This window comes from Miscanthus floridulus, chromosome 17 (genome assembly GCF_019320115.1).
Source record: "Miscanthus floridulus cultivar M001 chromosome 17, ASM1932011v1, whole genome shotgun sequence".
Lineage (NCBI taxonomy): Eukaryota > Viridiplantae > Streptophyta > Magnoliopsida > Poales > Poaceae > Miscanthus > Miscanthus floridulus.
Genome location: NC_089596.1, coordinates 4580606 through 4599494, shown reverse-complemented (window position 1 = coordinate 4599494; position 18889 = coordinate 4580606). Strand labels below are relative to the sequence as shown.

Here is an 18889-nt window from a genome sequence, read left to right as displayed (position 1 = left end):
AGCCCGAGGGTAGCTCAAGTTCTTTCTCTATCTCTCTCTCTCTCGCGCGCGGAGGGCTGTATATAGGGATGAAAACGGGTCGGATACGGACGGATATTTCTGTCCGGATTCGGATTCGAATAAGGATAGTGTCAATAATGTCGGATAGGATACGATTGGATATCGACATCATAAATATACGATTTGAGTATTCGGATACGGATACGGATACGGTATCGGACGTTGGATATCCGGACTCGGATACGGACAGATCTCAACCCCTCTAAACGGATTCGGTTTCGAATACGGTCGAAAAATATCCATACCGTTTTCATCCCTAGCTGTACATCATTCGTCTGCTTGTTTTGTTCTTTGTGAAAGCCTTTTTTTTCCTGCAATCATTCATATGTAAACATTTCTGCATTTCTTTTGTATTAAAATGTCATCTATGCATACAAAGTTACAAACCCCTTAAGCACTCATGGAGTAGTTAAAGAAACTTTATTTAGACCTTCAAATCAAGGTCTCTAGTATTTTAGGGGAGCGACCTCGTCGGCACCCTAGAGGCTCCACCTACCCGCCTTACCTCCGGCCGCCGTCGTCGCCCTCCGGCGTGCGGCGGCGGCGGTGGCCCGCGGCGTCCCGAAAAAAGGTGCCTGTCGCAGCCCCTTTCCTCCCCATCTCCCTCCCACCCCTCCACCACCATGCCTCTTCCTTTGGCTTCTCCGGCGAGCCGGATCCGGGCTCAGGGGGCTGGATCCGTCATCCTCATCACCGGATCTGCTACCTAGGGGAGGCGTCGCTCTGGGCGGCTACGACAGGGTTCACGGGGCCTCCTGGAGCGCGTTCCAAAGCTACCAGGGCCGGGGCCGTGACGGCAGCCGGGGGCCAGGCCATGGCCGGCTTCGCCATGCCCGCGGCGGCGGCGGACATCCCCAGCCATCGGTGGACAGGGCCACCCCATCGTCGGTTGCTCTCCTCCCTAGCCAGCTCGCAGTGGCGCGCCGACCGTGTGCTCGACGAAATGCTTATGAGGGGCGCGCACGCTCTGGGCGTGGTGGCGGAGGGTGCTTGGGCGCCTGCGACCTTGGGGGTGTCGGCGGCTTCGTCGTGCAGGCCCGTGTGCTGTGGCTGGCTTCCCCCTCTGGCCGTCGTGGCCGGGGTGGCTGCGGGCTGCTACGGCGCGCAATCCTCTCCCTGTCAGCGCGCGGCCGCATGATCAGGCTGCCAGCGTCTAGGGGCCTGCTGGTCGTTTCTGTGGTAGGGCGGAGACTTATGCGCTTTTGATGCCCGTTCTGGTGGCTTCGGCCCTCTGCCTTCGAAGCCGCCGTTGTGGGTGCCACGGGTGGCCTCTATCTGTGGATGTTCAGCCTCTGGGTGAAAACCTTGCCCGGTTCCTTCGGGCTAGCGGCGATGACTCATTAAGCGCCATCTATCTTACTGAAGGCATCGTCGAAGAGGCTGTTCGTCGGGGGCAGGCTGGGGTCGAAAGACCGTGCTTCTTTGGTGGCATCTGCGGATGTCATTATCCTTCCTGAAGGCATCGCTGGAGAACTTTTACAGCACACCTCCCTCTACTCAACGGAGTCGCTTCCACTTGGGCTGTGCCTGCGTGTGCTTTAAGCTTCTCTTCGCAATGGTTTGTTCAGCCTGCTAGGTGTTGCCACAGTCGCTTTGTTCTTCGCAGCGGATGCTTTGCCGCTGTCGCTCTTCTTTGACGGATGCTTTGCCGTCGTTGCTACTCGGGCGGACTTTGCTGCCGACGTCGCTTCAGGCTCCCCCCACTTGCAGATGCTGCTGAGTGCGTGTTGGGGCCCCACACCTGCAGATACTTTGACGCATAGTCTATGGCGGATGCTTTGCCGCTGCGCTGCTCAGGTGGATACTTTGCCGCCGTTTCTCTTTTCGGTGGATGCTTTACCACCACGGCTTCATCTCCTATGTTGGCAGTCTTTCGTTGATGTATTTTTTCTTTGCAGGTCCAGTCGTGTAGGCTTGTGGTGGAGGGCCTCTCCTTCCTCCTTTCTTCCTGCTTTGTTGTCGTTTTGGTTCCTAACCACTTTATCTGTGGTTATGTAACCGGCACTATGGGTTCGTTTGTAGCTGCGTACTGTAAGCCGTTCTTTCGGCCCTCTTCTTCTTAATAAAATACGCGTGAAGTCGTGTTCTAGGGGGAAAATCAAGGTCTCTACTTTTAACTTAGGGTTTCCGTACTTCTTGTTTATGCTCAACTCCAGCGAAAGACCATAAACCAGGATCTCTACTTATTTTTCTCTTCTTTTGCATATATATACACACTACGTATTCTATTTGTTTCACACCACGAGTAATCAAAAAATCATGTTTGTGAAGAATACAAGTTATACATTCTAGTTTATGAATCGAATTACGACAGCTCAAATTTAAATTGTAAGCGGAATAGTGTTAGGAACGCGTGAGAACTGAACACAAGAGAGGAAGTGAATTGGGTCTATAAAAAAAACTCAATCGAGGGCTCTGTCATGACCCATCATTGCATTTTGTCAAGCATCAGCATCAACATCCTGATCATAATCATCATGAAAAAATCATAATTGCAAAACTCAAAAGTCAAGGGCTGCCAAAGTCCGGCACCGATGTGTTTTTACGTATAGTCCGACTGGACATGCTGGACAGTCGGTTGTTAATACATTGCCCAGTCTGCTCCAACCATGCATGGTTTCTTTGGAGTTGAGGCAAACAAATCTAATGACTCTGTAAAAAAAAGCATTTGTTTGGTATTTATGGACTATATATGTGTAGGCCGCTATGATTTAATAAATAAAAAAACATTTGTTTATCCAATTACAGTTGCTTACCTTGTCGAGTAGGATGTGTGTGAATGGTAGTTTCAGAGAATGGAAGTGCATTCCTCTGTTCACCTTGCTTGGCTCAATGAGTTGAGAACTCTGAAATGGGAGCTCCGACTGTATGCTTCAATGGACTGAGAAGGACCCGTGTCTCCGCGTCCGCGGTCGGGTATCCCAGCCCAGCAGGCCAGCAGGCCAGCAGGCCCGGGCCGGCCCACGTACTCCTACTCGTACAGTACAGTCACACTTGCCCGGCCCCTCAGATCTGCCTCGTCTTCACCCCAAGTCACTAGCGGACGGGGCTTTGGGCCCATCGCCCACAGAAATTTTTTCCGCGGCGGCGCGGGGCCAACCGCCAGTACCAACCACAGTCCGGCTGGCTGTCGTCATCCACCGGCTGGCACCTGGCAGGCACTGGCAACTGCGCATCGGATCACATCAGCTGCCGCTGCTGTCCAAGTCCAACAAGCAACGATTCCCTTTCCTTCCACTTCCCAAATGTCCGCGTGCCCGGCACCGGCAGTGGCCACCTTCCTCCTCGTCGCCCTTCTCGCGTGCTGCTGCCAGGCCGCACGAGCCATCCGGACGCACGGCGGCGGCGGCGGCGGCTATGTCTCCGCGGTCGGGGACTCCGGCATGCGGCGCGACGGCCTCCGCGTGGCCTGGGAGGCGTGGAACTTCTGCAACGAGGTCGGCCAGGAGGTCCCCGGCATGGGCAGCCCCCGCGGCGCCGACTGCTTCGATCTCGGTCCGTCCATCCATCCCTCTCTCTCTCCCGTCCCTTGCACACATTAGAACGAATGAATCACCAATCCCGCGCTTCTCCCGGGGTGGGTGGTCTGCCATGCCACCAAGATTCGATTCGGTTTTCTGACGACGACGGTTTGCATGCGTGAATCTTTCTTCCGCAGGGACGAGCTCCGACGAGCACGGGCAGCCAGTGTACTCGGTGGCGCACCTGGTGACCGACGCCGACAACCGCCTGGGCGCGGGCGACCCGTTCCCGGGTTCCCCGCCGTCCACGGCCCCCATCACCGACGCCGACCTCTACGCGCCGGCGAAGGAGCTCTTGTTGGAGTTGTTCCAAATTCACTCCAAGATATAGGTCAGGCGCTTCTGACGGAGCGAAGCGGAGGCCCGTCGCCGGAGGCTTGGGCCCCCCGCGGTACGGTACGGTATATACACCCTTGCTAGGGTTTTGTGGAGACTTGATTCTCTTGTAAGCCGCCATAGGCGTGTAACCCAAAACTCTTGAGATAGTGAGATTGTTGCTGGCTGGTGTCCGTGGTTTTTCCCCTTCACATCGGAGGGGTTTTCCACGTTAAATCGTGTGTCTCCTCTGTGGCTTGATTCTTTACTTCTTATTCCTATACGTCGTTCATAACAGCTCTACCTCGGCGACCGCTGCCAGGTGGCCGACTCCCCGGCGCCGTGGCAGTTCTGGATGGTCATGCTCAAGAACGGCAACCTCGACACCACCGCCGCCATATGCCCCGAGAACGGCCGCCCCGCGCGCCCGTTCCCGCAGACGTCCCGCTTCCCGTGCCGCGGCGGCGCCGGGTGTATGAACCAGCCGCTGCTGTTCCACAACCGCACCGCGCTGGACGACGCTGGCCGCTGGCTCCGCGGCGGCATGTTCGGGACCTACGACCTGGACGCCGGCAACCGCCTTGGCGCCGGCGGCGACGTCTCGTCCTACTCCGTGACGTGGGAGAAAGAGGTGGCGGCGAGCGGAGGCGGTGGGTGGGCGTTCCACCACAAGCTGCGCACGTCCAGCAAGTACCCGTGGCTGATGCTGTACCTGCGCTCCGACGCCACCAGGGGGTTCTCCGGCGGCTACCACTACGACACCAGAGGCATGACCAAGAGAGTAAGCTCCGGCCAGCCAGTTCCTCTGATTCCTTTCTACTGCATGCAATAGCACGTGGAAAACAAAACAGAGCATGTGACTGACCACCTCGCTGCCGGCCGGCGGAGCAGGTGCCGGAGTCCCCGGACTTCAAGGTGCGGTTGACCCTGGAGGTGAAGCAGGGCGGCGGGCGCAACAGCCAGTTCTACCTGATGGACATGGGCAGCTGCTGGAAGAACGACGGGCGCGCCTGCGACGGCGACACGGCGACGGACGTGACGCGGTACAGCGAGATGATCATCAACCCGTCGACGCCGGCGTGGTGCAGGCCGTCGCGGATCGACCAGTGCCCGCCGTGGCACACGTTCCGGAACGGCAGCCGCGTGCACCGCACCGACGGGGCCCGCTTCCCCTATGGCGCCTACCACGTGTACTGCTCCCCTGGGAACGCGGCGCGCGCGGAGAAGCCCACCACCTACTGCGACCCGTACAGCAACCCGCAGGCGCAGGAGATCCTACAGCTGCTGCCGCACCCCGTGTGGGGCGAGTTCGGCTACCCGACGGCGAAAGGGCAGGGCTGGGTCGGCGACCCCAGGGCGTGGGAGCTCGACGTCGGCGCCATGTCGCACGCGCTCTACTTCTACCAGGACCCCGGCACGCCGCCGGCCAGGAGGCGGTGGACGTCGCTCGACGTCGGCACGGAGATTTACATCAGCGACAAGGGCGAGGCGGCGGAGTGGACGCTCAGTGGCTTCGACGTCCTTGTACCTGAACAGCAACGGGCCAGCAACAGCTGCTGGTAGAGACTAGAGAGGCTACTGTACGCTACGTTGCGTAGCAGGCCAAAGTGTTATGAGCTGCTCAGCTGATAGCTTTGCGGCTGATACTGTTTTATAAGGAGAGAAAAAACACTGTACCATGACTGATAAGCCGATAAGTTAAGTGAACAGGGTATTTTCTTTATTATATATCTGATAATAATACAAAGGAAGGGCGGGTCTGGTGCAAGCGATAGAGTCTTACGCCTGTGACCGAAAGGTCCCGGGTTCGAGTCGCGGTCTCCTCACATTGCACAGGCGAGGGTAAAGCTTGCTACTTACACCCTTCCTCAAACCCCGCACAGAGCGAGAGCTCTCTGCACTGGGTACGCCCTTTTTTTTATAATAATACAAAGACGGGGTGAAAGTGTTATTGTTCTCACTCTCACAGATGCCATTTGCTTGCAAGCAACACCTCATCTGGTTAAAGAAGCAAATTCTAGTTTTTTTATAATTTTTTATAAAAAAATAATGAAGAGGAAACAATTCTAGTTGAAACTTGTAAGAAATACGAAACAGACAAATAGACAACGAGACAAGAAACAGACAATGAGACAAGTCTGCTTGCGCCGTCTAAATTCTTCAGGACAGCTGCTACTCTCAGAACATGCTGATCAGAATCAAGAATCAAGGGGAAAATGATTCCATATGGTTGGTATACTGGAATTACTTGTTCTAAAATGATGCTGATGAAGTTTCTGAATAAAAACTATTTCACTTTTTCTAAAAAAAAAACAGCAAACAAACATGAAAGAACTCTCCTGACCACAGGACGGCAAGTGCAAGAATACTGAAGTAAATACCGAACAACACAAATTATGGGCGAGGCACCTTGGATACATTATTATTTTACTTTTTTTTTTGGAGAAACAGAAACCTGTAGCTCCTGTAAACGACCCAAACATGGGCAAATCTACTGGAAAAAGGCAGTAACAGACGAGGGAATACATTGCCGTATATATTGGACATAATGTGTACAGTTGACTGTTTTCTTCCCAAAGTAACCAGGGCAACACAATGAGCCAAATAGAGTTCAGATGAATGACCTACCACTCCGGCAGCAGCTCAAAAGAAGTTTCGATCAACTGGAGCAAACATCCAACTCTGGGGCTCCTCAGCTGAACTGCGTGGTTCTTCCACATAGCCAATGGCGAACCAGGGCCAGCAAAACAAGCTCAAAGCACGCTGATTTTGCTGTTTCCTCGATTGATGCAAAGTCCTGCTTTGAGCAAACAAATTTCACAGGTCTTCATGGAACGTTCCTATTTCACTACAAAAAAACATCGCTGAGCGCCAAAATCAGCCCAAAACGTGATGGCACTTTCATGAATATCTGTGGATTCCAATGTTGAGGTCCGACGATATGGAGGTCAGATATGGCAATGTTTGGTGCCAAACAGCTTTGAACACTCGCTTCTGGTGTGCCTGAACAGACTGGCAAGGATTCTGGCCATGATGCCTGATGTCGAAGATGTGGATCACAGGATCTGCTGAACCAGACGACACGTACCAGCCATCTGGAGACCATGATTGGTTAATCAGAGCTGACTGAGACTCACTGCTCTCTTGTTTCCAACCAAATGCATGAACCTCAGTTTGCCTAAGCCTGACATCAAACAAGCGCAGCTGTCTGCCTGGAGCCCTGTTAGCACAAAGAAACAGACAAGACTGTTTAAGCATGCACCCCAAATATGAATAGAGCGATACTGACAACCATTGCACTTAGAACATAACGTAATCACTATATATATCTCAATCACTGAAAGATTTTTTTTTATATAAAACTACAGCTTCAGGAGTACATTAAACTTGCAAGTTATAATGCAAGAATAGGTTTAGGTTAGGATTACCTCAAGGGTTAAAGATAACAGCTATAAAATCGACCCACTATTCCAGAAACTTTTTTTTTAATTTCACTTACCCTGTCTGCACCATGTATAAGTTGAAATCGCATGGATTTGCTAATACACTCATGCATTTGCTATCAATTAGGTTCTTGAACTCTGTCCTTCCAGCAGAGAGATCAAATCCTATTATCCTCTTGTCACAGCCAACTGATAATATTGTTTTTTTCTGTTGCAATCCAGCAACACCCATGACAGCAGAAGAATGGAAATCCTTATGCACTCTCTTGGGTTTCCATGAATCATCTTTGTCTTCCCAAAGTATAACAGCATGGTCACTTCCTCCAGTTACAAAGCATGCATCAGACCAGGGCATGAAACTTATGTTATTTATGATTCCTTTTGAGTGAGGCTTCTCCGGTAGGAAAGTAACTTTCCTCTGTTTCAGTTCAGGGGAAAAATTGTCAAACACCGTTTAGTAATATTTCAAGAAAGTAGATTATCTGTTACTCACAAAAATAAGGCATAGACAAGTATAGCTAGAAAGTAGGGATGACCAAATCAATTCTGTCAAGGTTTTACGTCACGTGACAACATATCACACCAAGGCATTGACACCTACACGCTACACAGTGAAACAGTAAAATGGCATGAAGGCAATCACTGAAGAAAACAATTTTGGGAAAACCTAACTGAGTTATGACTGGTCGATTAAAGGTAGACCACCTCACTACCTCAGCAGCCAATCATTATTGCTGTCAACATGATAGAACAAAAGAAAAAGAGCAGAGTCTAACTGTGGTTTGCCCAAATTAAGTTAATACATGAGCAGGAATAACTAAAACAACCACCTCTCAAATTCCTCCCTCTAACTATTATTTCAAAATACTAATTATATGAAAATCATATATGCAGAATTTGATAATTTTAATCACATTATAACACTGCACCTAACTGAATCTATATAACCATGTAGCTAGATGAAAGGGGTGCACAAGTTTAGATAGAGTTCTTACTTGTCCTGATATAAGGTTTGTCATTGAAACCTGAGAATCGTCGTTATCAGCAGTGTATACAGCAAAAATTGTCTCACCGTCTGGATGCCAAGCTATGTCTTCAGGCCATCTATGCTTTGGGGAAAAGAAATCTGTTTTGCCACGAAATGAGAGAGAAGGTCTGCAAGTATAATAATGTACATTGTCAAATGGTGCTAAAAATTGAAAAGATACCTGCCCAACAATTTTACCTTTTCACTAACGCAAATTGTGTTTGCAGGAGTGTGCTTCCGCAACCATAAATGATAAAAGTTAAAGTTACCATGTACTCAGACAATAAGTGCATCTATCACGCAGAACTATATTCTCCTTACTATCTGCACTACTGGTGTACAAATTTAACATTGACATGCTAAATAACATGTGGCGGCAGTGTAGCATTTCTTCCTTCAAAAAGTAATGACATGAAACACGGATACACCAACGCACATAATAAACAACAACAAAAAATACACTTCCTAAAGGTTGTACCTATACTAAAATCTTTCCAAAATCATCTTCCCATGTGACTTGAGTAAGGTTAATGCCATGTTCCCAGTCCATGACGGGGTAAATCCACTGGGAGACTGGCTAGGTGGAGTAGGCTGCTAAAGATGAGAAAAATACAGATGGGGAACTAGACTGATTGATTCTTGCCTGCCTCCTCATGAATACATGGTTCCTTCAAATAGCCTCACAACTAACCGATGGGTATTCCTAATGCAACTAAACACTAAGAAACCAACTAACCTATCAGATAAGATCAGGCTGTTGCTGCATGGCTTGGATGGGACATCCATGCTGCTTGCCTCACATGTTGGGCCTAGCCAGTCCCATGATTGTTAACTACTGTACAAGATTCAGAAGGTTGATGTTATCTGATATTCTGATGTTAAAACAGTATATTAACCATCATGTATGTGCCCACAGCAAGTTCGCCTTCATTAAAATAATACGCTAAAATTTTACTAACATGTATTGAAGGAGAGTTGTTGGATGTTCGGAACGATGATATACGTGATAGATTAGGGGTAGCACCAATTGAAGAAAAGCTTGTCCAACACCGGTTGAGATGGTTTAGACATGTCCAACGGAGACCTCCAGAGGCACCGGTGCGTAGTGGAATCCTAAGCCAAGATAGTAACGTGAAGAGAGGCAGAGGAAGACCGAAGTTGACTTGAGTAGAGGCAGTAAAAGGAGACTTGAAAGGATGGAATATACCCAAAGACTTAGCCTTAGATAGGAGTGCCTGGAAAACAGCTATTCACGTGCCTGAACCTTGATTGCTTCTGCCAAAGGGCGCCTAGTCCTAACGGTTAGGTGGCCCAGCGGCACTCCTCAGGTCCTGAGTTCGACTCCCCGTGGGAGCGGATTTCAGGCTGAGGTTAAAAAAATCCCCTCGCCCGTCCCCATGTGCCAAAGCGCAGTGGTAGGCTCCGGCCCGGTTCTCACAAGGTTACGGCACCTCCTGCGTCAGGATGTGGGACGGGGGTTCGGGGGTTTTCTCGATCTGTGTGAGAAGATCTTCTTCTTAAAGGGAAACCCGGGGGCCGTCATAACCCCCCGCAGGTCGAGTTTTTTTTTTAACCTTGATTGCTTCTGCTGGGTTTCAACTCTAGCCTACCCCAACTTGTTTGGGACCTAAAGGCTTTGTTGTTGTATTGAAGGAGAGTTGTTGGATGTTTGACCATAATGGTGTTCCCCATGGCACAATGGAAAGTGTTGGCAAATCCTTTTTGGCTACTAACTGTGCTGAACTTAAAAAAAAAAACGAGTAAAGGTTTCAGAGTAAAAATCCTGCTGGGGATACCAGCGCACAAGAAAAGTGCTGAATTTTCAGTTGTGCCATAGCATTACAACATTTTGGTTGCGCGAGAGAGAAAAGAAAAGTGCTGAGTTTAGTATCCAAGTCTCGACGAAGTGCCAGAAGAGAGACAAGAGACAAACAATAAAAGAAAGCAGATTACCTTGTTTTTTTGTCATTTTGTGCTAATAAACTTGGCAAGGTAAGACATACTAAGGTGGGCACTTCAGTCTTAATTGCAAAAATCAACACTTAAATCTACATAATTGATAACAACCTCATGTATGCATTTATTATCTCCTTAGTGTCAATATATGATCATTTTGGGAGTGAGGCTTCAAGAATAAAGCATTGTCTAAGGCTCCTGTTTGCACAAATCTACAAAACCAATGCAATATCTGTCAAGCAAAGCTATCATTATGTATTGCTAAGTCACTCATTAAGGTTTATACAAAGTATGGATTTAAGTTTCAGGATAGATATAAGTTTTCTTTCTTCCATCACCATGTAACCATAACCATTTGCAAGTATCATAGGGCATAAACTTTACCTAGTTCATATTTCACTTCTCTTAAATATGATTGAAAGTAAAAAAAAGGAAATGAAAAGGAAAACACATTGAGAATTCATAGTAACATTATGTGTACCCTCTAGTCTCCACTTGCCATAAAGTAACCAATCCATCCAGCGCACTGCATCACAAGAAAGCATAAGATTAAAGTTTTGGAAATTAAGCAAACTTATCAAATCATGTTTAATTTAAATTATTTCTTTCTGTCACATGCAATTTGAGATAAACAAGTAAACAAAATCATTCATTTGACTAAGCATGTATATTGGAACAGTGGTTGAGAACTTAGTCCAGTCATCCCAGTTTACAAATCTAAACCAGCAGCCCATACTACTGCTCACAAAATTTTGTCTAAGAAAGAAGTACAAGCAAATAGTCCAACTTAGAAGTAAGCTTGCTTTGTGTGCGGTGCTTGTAGACTGCCACTACAAAACCCTTTTTTGTGTATTGTTGCAGGCACCCAAAAATTCTGGAGGTGGAGTTCAATGATGCCAAAGCTGAACACTACTAGTACATGTTTGCGCTCTTTTTTTCCCTACAGTTGGTGCATTCATGGTGCCTATTTACTAGTATTTATTATATCCCATGAATTGTACCTGGTAACAACAAGCTGATCATTAGCAGGGCATAGCTCAAGACACCTAAGCTTCCTCCTGTGTTGGCTCGAGACCAAATTGCCACCTTGAAATTTAAGCATAGTTGCAGATGATTTCTTGACACTCGAAATCAAGTTCTGATGCTCCTTCTGTTCTGCAAAACCAGATAAGCACGGCTGAGACATGTATGTATAGCACATCAAACATCAATAACGATCAAACCACGGCCAAAACAACTCCTAAGGGGGGAGATCTGTAGTAATTACCAATCTTTCTCTTGGGTTGCTTCTCCTCTTTCCTTGACCGCTCTAGAGGCGCCGACGATGACGGGGCGGCGGCCTTCTTCAACCCAGGCATGGGCTCAGGGCGCGGGGCCGGTCGGTTGCTGGTCCCAGGGATGACAAGCTGCGGCCTCGCCGACGGCTGCGGCGCGGGCGAGGGAGCCTTCTTCTCTGGCAGTGGCGGCTGCGGCGATGGCTTGGGATCCCTCTGGATTGGCGGCGGGGATGGCTTGGGGTCCCTCTGGATTGGCGGCGTCGGTAGCTTGGGTTCCGACCGGGTTGGCGGCGGCTTGCGATCTCGGAACCTGGCGAGCCTCGACTGCGCCTCTTCCAGCTTCATCTCCGCGGTGTCCAGCTGCGGCGGCCATCGGGAATTGAGAAACCCAACCAAGATCGCAGCCTTGTCATCATCGTCATGTCAGAAAGGCGAGCGCGAGGGCGTACCAGGGACTGGTAGTGGAGCAGCTTGAGCTTGCAGCGCTCGACGTCGCGCTCGCGGTGCGCGACGAGGGCGACGACCGCCTCCTCCGAGATGTCATCCTCCTCCTCCACGTCGTCGCGCGGCGGCGCCCCGCTGGCGGCGGTGGCGCCCGCGCCATTGGAGGCGGGTCGGGGGCAGTAGGTGGAGCCGTTGTCGTCCTTTTCGAGCTTGGGCCTCTTGAGCGCCGGCGGGTCGCCCATGTCGAACGCGGCGGCGGACGGGTCGAGGACAGGACAAGGGGTTGGGCAGCGAAGCGGAGCGGCCGCGGGTCTCCTGGGTGTCCGACCTCCTCTCGCCCGCCCGCGTCCCCGCGAGTCGCTGCGGGTGTATCCCGGTGGGTGTATCCGCGTGTCTCGCCCGCACGCACGCACACTCAACCCGTCAGCCGCAGCCAACGACGACTAGTTACGATTATAAGCCGGTTTCGCAGGTGTGAAAATGACATCTGAGATTTTAGAAAAAGAAAAAGAATTTGACTACTGTCTAGGCGTGCAGAAAAACCCCCATCTCACTGCACACTTTATTTTAGAAAAGAATTTTACTACTGTTCTAAAAAGGGAAACAGAACGGAGAGGGCTCCTCACGTGCGCGCCTTCCCTTATATGCAGACGCGTGCGGCGGCCCACCCTAAAAAGCATGTCCAACATCTTCTTATCCTGCAAGCAATTTCTTCCCACCGTGACCACTCGATCTCAACGGAACCAAGAAAATCACCCAGGAAATCACAGAACCCAAGATCATGAAGAAAATCGCATACATCCAAGATTGAAGCATTTATTCAGGCAAAGTATCAACAGTAACAGGTATTTCAAGTCAGATTAATGCATGTTCATATCTCCTCCCAAGGTTCTTCCCTTTTCAATTCTTAATGCTTTTCTTCCATCATACCATGTGATGGGTATTTTCAACACATTCATAAAGCAATAGATTGCTAGTTGTCTACATATCTTCATAGATTGCTAGGAAGTCACATATTGGTAGGTAGTTACAGATCGGTAGATATTCACAGATTTTCACATGTCTTCGTATCATTTGTTGGTGCCTTCACATTGCTAGATATTCACATATTTACACATGTCTTCATATCATTTGCTGGTGCCTTCACATTGCTGTCCAACATGTAGGAAAAAAGAGCATATTAGAGCTAAACAGAATTATACCAGCTGCCTAACAATTTACATAATCACTTCTTGTTTACAAATTCAAGTTGGCAAATGTAACACAAAATACCAGCCATGCATCGTCCTTCATATGTACTGCATTACCATTTCCATGAAACACAACACTGACGAGACAAGAATCAGAAAATTATCTATTATAAGAATCAGAAAATTGTCTAATAATAACACATCTGCAATACATGGGAAATGATTGGATTATAACTAAGAGAAACTTAGGCAGTGTTCGGCTGGAATGAATTCTTTACTGTTCATGCTGAAATGTTGTGAGAGAAAAACACTGCCCCGGCTGAAAAAGGAAGCTGAACCAGCCGGCTTGTAGCTCAGCCGAACACTGCCTTAACTAGAGGTCAAGGAACATGTCACCAGTAAGGTGTCTCAAACATCACAAATGTGAGCAACAGTTCTTTTTTGGCAACACATATGCATGGCATTTTCGAGTAGCATAACAATGAGAAAAATAGTGCCTGTTACAACAACATTTGTGTGACCAAAGCTAAATACTTTCAGCATCATATATGCGTTGCAAGTTGCAACAGCATACATGTGACCAAAAGTGCCAGGTTCAGCAGCATATGTGTATTGCGACCACAAATGCACAATCGAGCAAGATGATTATTCAACTTATCAAATGCTAAACACTAATAAGCTTAGAATCAAATCGAGTTTTAGATATCATGCACAGTACAAACTGTAACCTAAGCATGTGATAAGCTGATATGATTCTCCCTTCAATGAAGTTTCTCTTTTTTATATACACATTGTCAGTAACGATCATAAATAAAAAAGAAACAAAGAAATTAGAAAATTAAGGAGGGTAAGCCTATTGATTGTTATGGATAGATTGTTTGGAATGTATTGTCATTTGCCTATGAAAGTACTATTAGTTTTGTTAGTAGTTGCCTAATAATTTGGAATAAAATGCTTGAAAGATAACATGTAATTGCTTGTTTCAAACGTGCAGGGAAAAGGGTTATGGATTTGAATGAACTTCCTGCAGAGGCATATGATATCTTCGAAGATGTTGTTGAGACAAGAAATCCTATGTTTTGTACATAGGTACCTAGTACCTATGATGCAGTCTCAGATCTGCCTACAATTTTCATAACTGCAATGCTCCTTGGAAGACACACACATAGAGGCAGCTGCTGCTGAGAATGAAGTTGAACCAGTGACAACTATTGGTGTCACAGAAGCTACAGAGGCTGATGTTGGTAATGTTGACTTGCAGTTCCTAGCTATCGACGCCAAAATGTCGACACACAACAAGCCGGAAGGATCTGCTTGACAGAGCAAGGCCGGTTGTCGGGGAGGGTACCACGGCCGCCAAGGAGCGCCTCCGCAGCAGCTGGGAGGGGGCGAGGCCTGCGCGGCCGTCGGAGATGGGTCGCACAGGCCGCCGGGGAGCGCTGGCGCGACAGCTGCGGGGGAGGACGGGGGGCCTGCGTGGCCGTCGGAGATGGGTCGCGCAGGCCGCCGGGGAGCGCTGGCGCGGCAGCTGCGGGGGAGGACGGGGGGCCTGCGTGGCCGTCGGAGATGGGTCGCGTAGGCTGCCGGGGAGCACTGGCGTGACAGCCGCAGGGGAGGGCGGGGGGTTGCGCCGCCGCAGATCTCCGGCATCGCCAGTGACGGGGCGGACAGAGGAGAGGGGGCGGACAGAGGAGAGAGGAGAGAAGGCGAAAATGACGGGCGTGACTCCCCAAATTCGAACAGTGTTGCCTAATAGTGGGCTCCACCGAGCGGATTCCACCTCTTCCCGTCGCCTACGCATCGAACGGCCGCGTCCGCACTATGGGAGATTGGATGGCAGTGAGCGGTGTGCATGCCAGGGCGCTAACGCACGCATGTAAATTAGCATTTAGGAAAGAAAAAGCTTGTGTCAAGCCATTTTTAGTAACTTCGACTAAGATGTTAGAAAAACATGTCAGCATCTAGTCTAGAATGCCAAATAAGAAATATTTTATGGCGGATTCATTGAAACTAATTGGATGCTACGTATATTTTTGTACAACCTTGGACAGAGTGAATATGTATGTTTGACATAAGGAAAAAAAGGTACTGCATATATATTCATAATTCCATAATCCACACCAACTGTAGATGACAACATTTTTGCAAGACAAGACTGTACGAAAATGAGTAAACAACATGGCACCAACATTACAACAGCTCAAGGACCCTAGCAACAAGGGGTAACTTGATGTGCCTCTGTATTTACAGTGCAGTATGGGTATCTGATAGACTGACTGATCAACACCAGTACACCACAGCCTCTCAAGCGCAAATCTGAACAGAGCCGATGTGGAGAAATGTTGGGTCTTCTACGACGTCTCGTCTTCATGGTACAGGTACAGGCCGAAACCAAACCGTGCGCAGGCTTTGCAGAACGCGGCCTCTTCTGCCGCAGACACGGGATCGTCGAACCGTGCATCGCTCAGTGATGCTGTTCCGGCGGCCTCCCTATGAACCTGCATCAGGGAAACAACACCAGACAGGACTATCAAATAACTCTGCAGTTTTAGTGTGCCGGTAATTCATTTCATTTTATGCCTGCAAATTCAACATCTCCTTCAGAACACAAACTGCATAGCCTAAAATGTAATCGGGCATGGCCCGCAGCGCAGATTGTTAAAACCATGGTGCAAATTAAAGCCTTCAGAACACGGACTGCATAACCTAGAACATAACTGGGCATGGACAGTACAATGTTAAAGCCAAGGTGTCCGAGGCAGGATGAAGGGTTATGATACAGTGCTGAATGACATAACCTTATGCCCTCTGCTCATATCATATATCATATAGTTCACTGGCACCCTTGAGGCTAACTGAACAGACTGGGAGTTCCTTATGCCATTTTAGGCTCTCCCTGTTTAATGGTATGGATTAACATGCATGTACCAAACCACATTCTGTTTGGTGAGCTGTAGAAAACGAATTCAGGCTTTGCTGGTTCTTACTTCTTACTAATGGCCAAAAAATGACACAGCAATGCAGTTATACCTTGGGTGGGAAAATAGGCAAAGCCTTCAAGATCGAGTAAGAATTTGGAATGGTCTGCCACTGGAATCGTTTTGACAAAACTGATGAACAAGCACTAGCAGAATTCATGGTAACCTAACATCTATAAATCTATAATGCACAAAAAAGAGCCTCTCTTGCCTGAGCTGTCCCATGGATTTCAGGCCCAACCCCACGTATCAACTATCATCTATCCACAAAAAAAGAAAGGAAAAAATACTAAAATGTTCTTACACAATAAAGTTATAAGCAACAGCGAGATTGGTTATCCATTCAACTAATGGTCTGAGACAAATATCAATCAGTTATCACAGTTGAAGATGATAGTGGAGGTACCTCTCCATCTGTTCCGCGTACAGTCACACGGTATATGACCGTCACCTTTCCACTGTCAGTGTAAATAACATCACGGACTTCCCCACACCAACCTGAACAAAGAGAACAACCCAGTGAAATTATGAAAAGCAAACAGTTGGCACGTGAAACACAACCAGCACATTTCAAGTCGAGAGTCACAACACACAGGATCAGCGGAGCGAGGAGCTGGGGCAATTTTACAATGGAACGGAAAGGAAATGTTGAAAATTCGTCTGATGATAAATGGATTTTTGCTGACACCCAAATGGCAATAATCCAATGCAACTCATGTATACTCCTACTACTTACTGATCCACCCTTCACGCTTCATTACAAGTTTACAACCTTTCAAGTTTCAATCGCAATAGTGTATGTGTATGAAAGCAAGCTGCTTGGATGGGGATGCACCATGCACAATTCAAAAATAACAGGCAGAAAAATGGCAACTAGCCTCAGCTGTAACAAGAGCACATAATAATAGTGAGTGGGCATTATCAGTAGCATGAGTTTGGATTGTAGTCTCACCTGGAGCATAAAAGCTGAGCATCCTGTTGGCATGGTACCTGTGAACAATCAGGACGAGGAAGAGTTGTCAGACAAAATATGAGTATGGTCCAAGCATCACGCATGGGTTGCTAGATCCGCCTGAATTCTGGCCTAGGATTAAGATCTGCGACGCTTTAGCCCAGCCGCAGCATGAGAAGAGCAAGAGAGCTAGTAGCGGCGGTAGGTGGGGTGGCGCACGCACCAGGGGATGACGGGGTCGGAGACGGACACGCGGGCCGGGCGGCGCCGCGGGAGGGCGGCGGATGCCGGGAGCGGAGTGGTGAGCGCGCGCGCGAGGAAGGCGGAAGAGGGCTCCATGGTCTGCGGCGGCGGGCGGCGTGGGGGTCAAAGGCTGGTTAGGTTGGCAACCGCGGTTGGTGCGAGTGGGACGGCACGTACATTGCTGATCTCAACCGTTGAAAGCTCATCCAACGTAGGCAAGCTACCCAGGCCATATTTTAAAAATAGACTTTCACATCTATTTTATGCCTATAGACATTCAACTAGAGGGTTTAATGCTTTACTTGGAGGGATTTGTTATACTACTCCCAAATAACTGTAGGCCGTCCATCTAGAGATAGATTTGATAAAAGGTGACCTATATATTACCATCTAGGAGGTAATAGGTCACTATTTTTGTTGCTTAGAAACATTTTATGAAAACTAACTAATTTTATGGAAAACTAACTAACCAGCCATCTATATAAGGGCACCGCACATGATCTGACAATGGTAATTAGTCATCTTTGTTTAGGTTTCTAGCTTGTTCATGACCACACATGACCTTGATGAGTCGTAACAAACAATAGTTTGCAAGGTAAATATAATACGTGTTGCAGCTTTTTTTTTGCATGAGAAAACCTACATTATTTGATGAAGATGTAAAAAAAATCATACTTCACATGACAAACGTTGATGCACATTTTTTTTGCTAGACTTGTTGTTTTGCTTCAACGTTTACAAGCTTTGAACGGGTATGGAAAGATTCCTTAAATTATAGCTTTCTCTAGTAATGATGTCATGTATATGCATGCAATCGCCCTGCTCGTTTAGACTGGTTTTGACTTATAAATCATGACTGAAAGTACTGTTAGCTAGTTTGATATGAGAGAAAAATATTATTCATTGGCTAATAAGGTATGACTTATAAGCCAAATACGATCAAGTAAACAGGCCGAATGTTTGGAATATCGTTTGATTTTAGGAGGCCACCTACGCCATGATCGGGAGGAGACCTCGAATTGATTTTTTTTAATTCTCGAATTGATTTTTTCACTTTGTAATCAAGGGCCAGGATTTGATTCATTTCTTACCTTAATGGTGGCAAAAGGTAGCAAGACCCTTAATCAAAAGATGGAGTTAACCCAAATGGGCTCGATTCGAACCTTTCTCGAATACAGTCCGCTCCTAAAATCTGACAACGGGTCGAGGCAGACCAAACCCAGATGATACAGGGGCAGATAGGGTCGCGGCCTGTTGATCCTAAGATCGAATCGAACCTTCCCACTGTTTTTTTTCCTCTCATTGGGATACAGCCGTAGTATCTGCTCATGTATAGACTCACACTAACCCAACACACGCACACCACACTCACACCACGCATACACAAACAAACCTACAACTATACTCAGATCACTAGATCGCGTCCTTCGTGAGATCACCAAGTCCAACCATGGACCCGTAGACGACGGACGTGTCGTATTCC

General features: G+C 48.0%; 3 protein-coding genes across 3 annotated transcripts; 1 reads left to right on the top strand and 2 right to left on the bottom strand.

Moving 5' to 3' along the window:
* Positions 1 to 3289: 3289 nt before the first annotated feature.
* LOC136518114 (uncharacterized) lies at positions 3290 to 5577 on the top strand. The gene is made up of 4 exons (XM_066511776.1): positions 3290 to 3555; positions 3719 to 3871; positions 4193 to 4677; positions 4788 to 5577. Exons 1-4 carry the CDS (start codon positions 3306 to 3308, stop codon positions 5457 to 5459), a joined length of 1560 nt encoding a protein of 519 aa, XP_066367873.1. The 5' UTR covers positions 3290 to 3305; the 3' UTR covers positions 5460 to 5577.
* A 710-nt stretch (positions 5578 to 6287) lies between these two features.
* Positions 6288 to 12457, bottom strand: LOC136517713 (uncharacterized). The gene is made up of 7 exons (XM_066511356.1): positions 12049 to 12457; positions 11590 to 11959; positions 11324 to 11477; positions 10804 to 10848; positions 8335 to 8494; positions 7396 to 7757; positions 6288 to 7116 (listed from the first exon to the last, which is right to left on the bottom strand). The coding sequence occupies exons 1-7, from the start codon at positions 12283 to 12285 to the stop codon at positions 6798 to 6800; spliced, it is 1647 nt and encodes a 548-aa protein (XP_066367453.1). The 5' UTR covers positions 12286 to 12457; the 3' UTR covers positions 6288 to 6797.
* Positions 12458 to 15303: 2846 nt separating this feature from the next.
* Positions 15304 to 17539, bottom strand: LOC136518454 (DNA repair RAD52-like protein 2, chloroplastic). Its single transcript, XM_066512115.1, has 4 exons — positions 17387 to 17539; positions 17164 to 17201; positions 16618 to 16709; positions 15304 to 15731 (listed from the first exon to the last, which is right to left on the bottom strand). Exons 1-4 carry the CDS (start codon positions 17500 to 17502, stop codon positions 15585 to 15587), a joined length of 393 nt encoding a protein of 130 aa, XP_066368212.1. The 5' UTR covers positions 17503 to 17539; the 3' UTR covers positions 15304 to 15584.
* Between the last annotated feature and the right edge of the window lie 1350 nt (positions 17540 to 18889).

Coding starts and splice junctions, on each gene's coding strand:
- LOC136518114 (XM_066511776.1), top strand. CDS start 3,306: ATGTCCGCGTGCCCGGCACCGGCAGTGGCCACCTTCCTCCTCGTCGCC. Junction 3,556..3,718: donor CGCCGACTGCTTCGATCTCG/GTCCGTCCATCC, acceptor TTTCTTCCGCAG/GGACGAGCTCCGACGAGCAC. Junction 3,872..4,192: donor CCTCTACGCGCCGGCGAAGG/AGCTCTTGTTGG, acceptor GTCGTTCATAAC/AGCTCTACCTCGGCGACCGC.
- LOC136518454 (XM_066512115.1), bottom strand. CDS start 17,502: ATGGAGCCCTCTTCCGCCTTCCTCGCGCGCGCGCTCACCACTCCGCTC. Junction 16,710..17,163: donor GCTCAGCTTTTATGCTCCAG/GTGAGACTACAA, acceptor CTCTTTGTTCAG/GTTGGTGTGGGGAAGTCCGT. Junction 15,732..16,617: donor TACGCGGAACAGATGGAGAG/GTACCTCCACTA, acceptor TCCCTGATGCAG/GTTCATAGGGAGGCCGCCGG.
- LOC136517713 (XM_066511356.1), bottom strand. CDS start 12,285: ATGGGCGACCCGCCGGCGCTCAAGAGGCCCAAGCTCGAAAAGGACGAC. Junction 11,478..11,589: donor GCAACCCAAGAGAAAGATTG/GTAATTACTACA, acceptor CTGGTTTTGCAG/AACAGAAGGAGCATCAGAAC. Junction 10,849..11,323: donor GATCAGCTTGTTGTTACCAG/GTACAATTCATG, acceptor CTTGTGATGCAG/TGCGCTGGATGGATTGGTTA.